This window comes from Panthera tigris, chromosome C1 (genome assembly GCF_018350195.1).
Source record: "Panthera tigris isolate Pti1 chromosome C1, P.tigris_Pti1_mat1.1, whole genome shotgun sequence".
Lineage (NCBI taxonomy): Eukaryota > Metazoa > Chordata > Mammalia > Carnivora > Felidae > Panthera > Panthera tigris.
Genome location: NC_056667.1, coordinates 16,019,182 through 16,028,935, shown reverse-complemented (window position 1 = coordinate 16,028,935; position 9,754 = coordinate 16,019,182). Strand labels below are relative to the sequence as shown.

General features: G+C 51.0%; 1 protein-coding gene and 1 pseudogene across 1 annotated transcript; both read left to right on the top strand.

Annotated features, from left to right (window-relative positions):
* Positions 1-563: 563 nt before the first annotated feature.
* On the top strand, positions 564-820 carry LOC102953989 (annotated as a pseudogene).
* Positions 821-1,734: 914 nt separating this feature from the next.
* On the top strand, positions 1,735-4,515 carry LOC102949706. The gene is made up of 2 exons (XM_007083722.3): positions 1,735-1,821; positions 3,534-4,515. Exon 2 carries the CDS (start codon positions 3,606-3,608, stop codon positions 4,443-4,445), a length of 840 nt encoding a protein of 279 aa, XP_007083784.1. The 5' UTR covers positions 1,735-1,821; positions 3,534-3,605; the 3' UTR covers positions 4,446-4,515.
* Positions 4,516-9,754: the final 5,239 nt, after the last annotated feature.

Genomic DNA, 9,754 nt, shown 5'->3' with positions numbered 1-9,754 from the left:
GCTCTTCAAAAACGACCATCTCATAGGGGTGCCTGGGTGGCTCGGTTGGTTAACATCCATCTTTTGACTTTGGCTGGCGTCATGATCTCACGTTTCGTGGGATTGAGCCCTGCCTCGGGCTCTGCACTGACAGTTTGGAGTCTGCTTGGGATTCTCTCTCTCTCCCTCTCTCTCTGCTCCTCCCCTGATTGCAGGCTCTCTTTCTCTCAGAATAAATTAATTCACTTAAAAAAAAATGTCCATCTCACAAAAGACAAAGGCTGAAGAATTGTTCCCAGCTGAAGGAAACCGAAGACTCCTGAGAACGAAAAGCCATGCTTGCTCCTGGGTTGGTTCCAGCGCCCGAAGAGTTGCCAAGAGGAACATCGGAGGGGCAGTCGGTGAAATGTACATTACATGATCAGACTCCACCGTTGCCGAATGTCCTGTACTTGGGTCATCGTAGTGTGGATGCGTAAGAAAATGTCCGAGATATCTGTTCATCCTTGGGTAGGGACTACTTAGTGCCAGGCCTTGTAGATTTGATCTTTCCTTCTCCTGGACCGGAGGCCTCTGCCACAGCCATGTTACAACAGATCTCTGGTCAGGCCAAGAAGCATCCAAGCTCGATCCCCCTCTTCGTATTTATTGGAGCAGGAGGTACGACAGCAGCCCCTGACATGGTCCAATCCAGATGTCAGTTAAGGTAGGAAGAATAACCCAGAACTGACTGGGTCCCAATGATCAACACGAGCTCTACTCACCGATTGTAGATTACAGCAAAATGAAGGAAGAAAGTTCCAGACTTGTAAATGAAATGTTTCGCTCTCAAGCCGCTTAGAATGAAGGTCTCCCAGAAGCCCTCCGTACAAAATTTTCCACTTATCCAGGAAATATTTCTCCTCTGAACTCACATTAGTGTTTTGTGTTAGGGTTTACACTGATTAATAAATATCTGAAATTTGAATTAAAAAAAAAGAAAAGAAAATGTCCCCGTTCACCTGGCACGTGGGCGATACACGCCCACGTGTTCAAGGGGAAAAGATAGTGCTGTCTGCGACTTCCTCTCCAAATAATAATAATCAGAGTGTGTGTGTGTGTGTGTGTGTGTGTGGTGATAAACGTGGCAAAAGCGTTAATGTGGATTTGGATGAAGACTACTTGGGAGTTCGTTGTCTTGTGAGTTTTCAGTAAGTTTGAAAATTTTTCAAAATCTAAAGTAAAACTGTATTTTCAATGTTTGAGAGAAAGCAATGATGGATGGAGCCTTTCCTTAGCAAATATGTACTGGATGCCCCCTAAGGACCAGGGCTGGGTCGGGGGCACACAGGTTCTGAGATTTGCTGGCTGAAGAATCTCAGGTTCTGGCCAGCTCTCATCAGGTACTCGACACTGGATCGCTGACTGCCGCGGGGAAGGAAAGACAGTTAGGCTCAAGAATGGGTCACTGGAAGGGAACAACACTCTGGGGAGACTCAATAAATGTTTGCTGAGCCAGTGAAGAAAGAGAAGTGATTGATGTTGATCACGGCCGATGGGAGTTATATCAGGGGCAGCTGAGAACTCCCTGACTCTCAGCATAATTAAACACTAGGAAAACAACAAGGAACACTGGAAAACATCCACCCCAGTCTCATTTTAAAAATAGGGCCCATCTGTCCTGGAGGGCTTAAAGCGGCGCGGCCCTAAGGCAGGGGCCTGGCCAGGATGGCCTCTGGAGGCCCCTCCCAGCTGTAAGATTCCGTGATTCTATGACACGGCCAGCAGTCTGGAGTGGCGACATGAGGGTATCCCCAGTGGAGAGCAACAGGAGGGCTAAGTCATCTACCTCCTAAAGACAGAGTGAGCGTGGCAGAGGGCCCTTATGGCAGATAGGGCTTTGCCAGCCAGGAAGGGAAGGGTGGGGCTCTGTGGGGGTCAGTCCTCAGTCGCCTCCTGTATTTCTGGAGGAGGAGACAGGGTGGGGTTGGACCCGGAAGGGAAGAGGCAAGGGTCTGTGCATTCCACGCGATTCAGACCCAAAGGACAAGGGCAGCTGAGGGCCATGGGCTGGAAGAGGGGCAGGCAGCTGTTTTCTGGGTGGGACAGGCTCAAATATTGCTCTGTTCTCACTAGACGGAAGTGGAAAATTAGCATCAAACTGGCAGTACTGGGGGAGAGAAATCAGAACCTGCCTTCTAGCTGGGGAAGGAGAGTATTGGGGAACCGATGGACAATGGAGATGAGGAAGGGAGGACTACACTGCCCTTGGCCGGGACAGGAGGCGGGGTTAAATGGACTGGGCATTTCCTCGGCCTGGTCAGGTCTAGGTCTCGGCGAAGTGCCCACATTTGGACCACAAGGAGTAGGAATCCCAATTCCCCTCCTCCTGTGGAGTGGATGAGGAGACCTTCTACTACCCGAGAGGGTCAAGACCGAATATCCTGGAAGGCTGTGACCTTACAAGTCCAGTCCTATCAGTAGTCTTGTCATATGACCTTCCCCCCTCTCATTTGGGATTCCTAAAGTCAGGATCAACTTAGGTACGGGGTTAGCAAGCACCCCTGTCTCTCTGGTTCTCCCCAGTTGTGCCCCCATCCAGCAGGCAGAGCAGATGTGGTGAGAACTCTTTCTTAGGAGACTGCGAGGGAGGGCCAAAGTCACCCCAACAACATAGCATTGTCTTTCAGGGGTCATCAGACACGACCAAGACAGTACCTCGGCCCCCACCACTTCCAACCCCTGTAATCTGAGACGAGTCACGTCATCTGTCTGGGACTGAGTTTCTCCATCCATCAACCAGGAGTAGAATAGTGACCACCTCCTTGATTTGTAGCAAGAATTACATGTGAGACATAAGCAAGGGGCCAGGCATGGAGAGAGTACCTGTAGCATTGCATCACTCCTAAGATGCATTTTTTTTACTAACAGGTGCATTGCAGAGTGGATGATTACACTCTGGAAAGGAGGTATCTCTCCGTGCTTGGGATTTCTCCATTAGAGATTCAGTCCTTGGCTTTTGTGGTCTTCTGGAGTCCTTGCTCCAAAGGCAAATGGGAATTTCAAAATATGGGCCAGAGCCAAAGGATCAAGGAGACTGCCCCACTTTTCCTAAGAGTCCTCTGGCCTTGAGTTGTTCTCAGGGTCCTGCCTTCCGCCTCGTCTCTCTCTTTTTTTTTTTTTAACTTTATTTTTGAGACAGAGAGAGACAGAGCATGAACGGGGGAGGGGCAGAGAGAGAGGGAGACACGGAACCGGAAGCAGGCTCCAGACTCTGAGCCATCAGCCCAGAGCCCGACGCGGGGCTCGAACTCACGGTCTGTGAGATCGTGACCTGAGCTGAAGTCGGACGCTTAACCGACTGAGCCACCCAGGCGCCCCTTCCGCCTCGTCTCTTGCTTTCTGAAGAATAAGGTGTCTGTTTTCCAGTTTGAAAATCCCCAGGGCCTAGGAGGAGGTTGAGGAGTAGGAGAAGGGTGCTGTTGGCTCTCCGGAGCCAGAGGGAACCCACGGGGAGAAAGCGTGCAGGGAGGGGGCAGGCAGCAGAGAGGAGCTGACCCAACTGTCTTCACCAGGCCTGGTAGCCAGCCTCCAGGTGAGCTCACGGCAGGTCGGTGCCACGAGGCTGTATCTGCCCAGCCGGGACGATGTCCGGACGTCCGGTGAGCCGTTCCAACATCCACAGCCGCTTGAACCATCCCAACAACGTGTCCTTTTCGGCCCAGGCTCCAGGCTGGCCCCACGGCCCCGGTGTGAGCGGGGCTGATGGTGTCAAACGCCCCCGCACCCCGAGCGGCTCTGAGACCAGCAGCTGCAGCCCCTCCTCGGAGCAGCCCGACAGCCCCAGCTTCTTCAGACTCCCAGTGAGGAAAATCTGCATGGGCCGCCCCTACAACTCCAAGTTCGTAGAGACAAGCCACCTAGCGAACCACCCCAAGGTGGCCAGAAAACCCGCTTACCACGGCGGCCCCCGCTACCTGCTCTGTACAGAACGCCCCTCAGGCCCCTGTAGCCCCACCTTCCTGGACCAACTCATCAAAGGCATCAACTACCTTGACAGATCCACCAGTGCCTTCTGCTCCAAATCGTCACTGAGCCTGCCCAGGCTTGCTGCCAACTGCCTGGAGCGTGCGGCCACCTCCATCCACCTGGACCACCCAGACCACGCCTTCCCCCGTAGTTACTCCAACCCCGTCACCGGCGTGGCTGCCTCCGACGACTACACCAACACCTGCATGGTGCCGTCCACCGGGGGCGTCAACGCCTTGCAGCGTATGGATGGGCCTGCCAACGCCAGATGCCCACCCCGGCTTCAGAGACGGAGCCTTACACCCGTGCTGCCGCAGAGGCCGGGGACGAAGCTGCCTGAGCTCCCCTTGTTCGGCAATGGGATCTTTTCCTTGGGTCACCTGCCCAAGTTCTGGGAGGCAATCCGCTCGGGCTGGAGAGCCCCCGAGCCCACCTCCAAACCCTGTAGCTGGTGGTAACATCGACCTCGAAATGGGTACAGGCGCATCGGGCTGCAGCGGTAGAAAATAAATGGTCTGTGGCAAAATGCTTCTTCCGAGGCTCTGTTGGAGGGGAGGGGGCGGAACAGCGATTGGGATTGGGGGTTATAAACTCAAGGACCTCCAGGGCCGGGAAGGTACAAGTTAATGGGTGAACTGGCCGAGGGGAGAGGAAATACCCGGTCTAAACTGAGCTCTCAGACGGGTTGTTGCTTTTTCCAAAAAAAAAAAAAAAAAAAAAAGAGCCAGGAATCTCATGTTTATATGCTAACAACAAATTCAGAAATGTCCTAGTGCTCGGTGGGCCCAAGAAAAATACTTGCAGGTGGAATGTGAAGCCCACAGGCCACAGTTTGGAATCTCTGGTTTATATCCTGAATGGATCCCTGGGGGGTTTCCCCATGGGAAGAGAAATAGACTAGCTATTCATTCCTGATCCCTATTCATGCTCTTCTGGTTTCAGGATTGTTGTGGATGTTGATTTTACCACTGCCCAATGTGAACAGAAATACTAATGACGACGATGACTGGATGGTGGTGGTGGTGGTGACAGCAATAGCGACTTCACGGAGCACTTATCGTGGAGCAGGCACTATTCTAAGTGCCTCGTCTATATTCTCTTCAGGATGGGTTTTTAATGACCGGGGCTTAGGGTGGATGTAGAGGAAAACTTTCTGATGGCTAATGGGAGAGGCAATCCGAGATCGTTGCCACTGGAGGGAATGCCCTTCCTAGGAAATCTCTGAAGAGTGGTTCTGTCCAGGCCAGATGAGGGCTGGAGGGTCAGAATGAGGAGGCCCCAAGTTTCTTGCTGGAAATGTCCGAGAAAATGTTCCCTGAGCCACCAAGGGCTCCCTCCAAACCTTCAGAGACTCAACTGATTTGAGTGCTGAGAAGTGAGACCCCACAAGGCATCCAGGGACTGAGGGATCGTAGAGACAGGGATTCCAGCCTCGTTCTGCCACTAGCCTGCCCTGGGACTTTGGGTACACATCACTTTGTCTCCCCAGACCTGTTTCCCCTTCTGTAAATGATTAGGGTAGCTTCGATGGCCCCTAAAGGCCCCCGATTCTGATATTTCCAAATCTGTCTTCCTAGTCCCAAGCCAGGCCTGGGCTGAGAATTGAGAGTGCCCCCCTCCCCCCACTTGCCCCTCAACTCAGGCCTCCAGAGTTCTGAGCCAACTTCCCATTTTTGGCCTTGGGACCATTTCTGTGTGACTCTGAACTTCAGGCCCAGGCCCTTCTTGCTGGAGCTTTCCTGTCTCCTTGGAAATACAAGGGCCAGTGGCAGGTCAGCGTGTGGAATGGGGCTGACCTTAAAATAATGCAGAACCTGCAGTTCTACAAGATTCCATGACTCTTGGAGGGAGTGGCCTGCTCTGGCCTACCTAGCTGCATGGTCAAACAGAGAATGGCCAAGCCTGAATGTCCCTATCATGAGGGCACCATGATGGTGTCAGGATAGGAGGAAGGATAGGGGGAAGGATAGGAGGAGGGAAGGGCATACCAGACCCCAGTTTACTGAATTCACCCCCACTTCTATTTCATCTCTGAGAAACAAGGGATATCCTCCCTGGGTCTAAAGCTCAGCAGTCCAGCACACTCCTTTCCTTGTCTCTGGGATCCCTTCTCTCCTGAGGGAGAAGACTCAATTGTCCAGTGACCCATTCCCCAGGTGGACATTTGTAGGAATACAGCTTATTAGAATCCATTTTGGCACAACTCGAGATAGTTCAAGATGTCCTGATTCCCAAATCCTCTGTCTGGCCACTCAAAGCCATCCCCTTCCTGCCCTAGGTCCATATTTGCATAAGATTTGTCCCTGACTCTCCTGGAGATGCCTGACTCCAAATTGGTTTAATTTCCCCTAAGCAGAATGTAAGACCCTTGCCTACGACACTGCCCTTGAGGCCTCCAGTGTCTAGCCCAGTTCTGGCTCACAATAGGGGCTCAGTTATTTTTTATTTTTTATTTTTTTTAATGTTTATTTTTGACAGAGACAGAGACAGAATGCGAGTGGGTTAGGGGCAGAGAGAGAGGGAGACACAGAATCCGAAGCAGGCTCCAGGCTCTGAGCTGTCAGCACAGAGCCCAGCGCGGTGCTCGAACTCACAAACCATGAGATCATGACCTGAGCTGAAGTCGGATGCTCAACCGACTGAGCCGCCCAGGCACCCCAATAGGGGCTCAGTTATTAATATCGATTACAGATCAGTGTGCCCAATAGGCGCTCAGCAATGGTAATTACTATTGTCTGGAGAATAGAGTGTCTTATATGCAATGGATGTTCAATAACTATTAATTATGCCCAACATTTATTAAGCTCTTAGCTATATACCAGGCATTGTTTTAAGAGCTTTATACATAATAACTCATTTAATCCCCATATCAGTCCTTCGAGGAAGTTACTATTGTCCCTATTGTATGGATGAGGAAACTGAGGCACAGAGAGGTCAGGCATAAATGATTATGATAAAGATGATTACAGTGCATACAACACAGCGGCTCTTCAAAAACTGGTTGGCATTGTCATTATAGAGTATTATGTGCACAGTAGGTGTTCAATCATAATAACAATTATCTTCATGATTATGACATCTTGCAGATAGTAGGTGCCCTGCAAACGTACACAGTGGATGCCCAATGAAAGGCAAATATCATTACAGAGCCCAATACATAGTAGGTGCTCAAATGAAGTTTGACCACTGGTGGCGGGTTGGATTATATGTTAAAGGGACAGGATCTCTGTGCTTGGCCCGACTGCTGCTCGGATACTCACTGCTCATGAATCCCTTTTCACCAGGCACTTAGCCCAAGTGCAGAGAAAATAAGGCTCTTAGCTAGAGAAGGCTGGCTGTTCCATGCGGCCAAGCAGAGACCACAGGAAGTCCTCTGTGTCCACCGTTCAAGCCATGGATCTGCAAGGTCTATGTAAACAGGAAGCAGCATGCTGGCTATAGAACAATGCCACAGCCTGGTGTGCTGCCCAGCTTGTATACGGAAGAAGCTAGGTGTCACCACAGCTGGGTGGGGGGGTTGGGGGGGGGTCAGGGAAAGCCCTTCACGCCTGTAGAAGTAACCTCAACATTTATTGAGCACCCACACTGTTCCAGGCATGTGTCCAATGCCTGAAACATAGGGTCTCAGCCCTCTGTACTCTCAACGAGGCTAAGTTTTAGTACCTCATTTTGCAGAGGGGGAAACTGAGGCTCAGAGAGAAAAAGTGCCATCCCTAAGCTCCTGCAGCTGGAATGGAGCAGAGCTGGGATTCCAACCCAGTGCTCTGACCCTCAGCCAATGCCCTTTCCATCCAAATTGCAGGGGTTTTTCCTTCGTATTTATTTATTTATTTATTTATTTATTTAATTTTTTTTTTTAACATTTATTTATTTTTGAGACAGAGAGAGAGAGAGCATGAACAGGGAGGGTCAGAGAAAGAGGGAGACACAGAATCTGAAACAGGCTCCAGGCTCTGAGCTGTCAGCACAGAGCCCGACGCGGGGGGGCTCGAACCCATGGACTGTGAGATCATGACCTGAGCCGAAGTCGGACACTCAACCGACTGAGCCACCCAGGCGCCCCTTCCTTCGTATTTATTGAATAGATCCCAAGAGAAAGAGGGATAAATCTTGGTATCCAAAATATGCAGTAAACTAGACAAAGCAAGATGGTGTTTAACTCTAGGGGTCTGGGACGCGCCTCAACACCAGTGTTCTGAACAGGGCTGTGTTAACCTGAAATATGCTCTTTCTGGGAAACAGGAAACAAAGAGAGAAATTTCCTCGGAGGTCACCTGTGGTCTCAGTTGCTCAATTCACCGGTCCCTGCATCATTGGGTAACACTGGGGATAGGTGCATGACATTAGAATTATTTTTGTATATTAACAAAATCTGACATAGCCCTTTTCAAACAAATAATGTGATATCACCGTTCTATGATTCTAGAAAGTAAATGCCACTTATTGTATTGACCAGGCGCACGTTGGAGCGACACATCATCCTATTCCCAACCCTCCCTGTCCCACCAGCCTTTCCTCGTTTCTGAACCTAAGTCTCTAAACCTTAGCCCACCACGCCCCCCAACCCCATTCCCGAGGCCCACCTTACCCCTCACTGTCTTTTCTGTCTGCACACGGCTGGTTCTGCTTACTCTACACACAAAGCAGAAAACTAGGAGTGGGGGTACCCTGTCCTCACCCCAACTGCATGCACGTCGCCCTCTTTTCAGTTGAAATCTCAGTAGAAGCAAAGAGCCTCAGACATGAGCCATGTCTGAGTTGGTACCACCATTTTTGGCAAACTTAACAGCCTCCTGGGCCCCTCCCAACAGGGCAGGAATTTATCGTGAACAATTGAACAAAGCCGGGAACTCGGAGGGAGAAGGCACAGGACATTCCAAAAGGATTTCTCTCAAGCTCCAAAAGACAACATGTGGGAACACTGCAGAAACCTCATAACCTAGCAAAGAAAAGCATGAAAGGGACGGAAAATCTGCCCAGTGGGAAGGGAAGCGCGGGCTGGAGGAAGGAACAAGGGGCCTCGGGTCAGGAGGCCAGGGTGGGAGGCCTGCCTCTGCCATTCATGACCCCTCAGAGGCCACTCCACCTTTCTGGCCTCAGATTCGTGGCCCTTAAACACTGAGGGAACGGGAGAAGCAAACACACGGATGCATACGTATGCGTTCACGGCAATGCTTTATTAATCACAACGACGCGGAAACAGCCCGAATATCCACCGACAGGACAGGGTTGATGAACTGTGGCGTGTTGATGAGACACAATACCAAATCGTGATCACAAGTGTCGTGCGCAAAGCCAATACAAGTGCCGTGCAAAGAAGCTGGCCCACAGATTCCTAACGGGTGACATTTGCAGCAAGGAGCAGGTGAATGGTATGCACATCCGGGTGCTGCTTGCGATACGGAGCAAGTATGGCAGGAAAAGATCGTCAGCTGAGTTAAACAGAGTGCTCACCAGTACGGTTGATTTACACTCTGTGCGAGTTTCTTATCTCAGACCGGTCATACACAGTCTGGGGACTGGCACCGATCCACGGAGCCATTTTTAAGTAGCGCTGGCCTTTGCTGGACACGCAGAACTGTGTTTAGGAGGAGACCGGTAGGCAAGAAAAGCGAACGTGAAACTACGCACATGCACTGATGACATAACGTAAAATGCGTGCGTGCACAGTAACAGAGGAAGGGACGTGAGCATTTATGGGGCTCCGGCTACGGGCCCTGCACGAAGTCTTCTCCTGCTGAAGCAGGAGTGCGTGGGCAGGAATGTG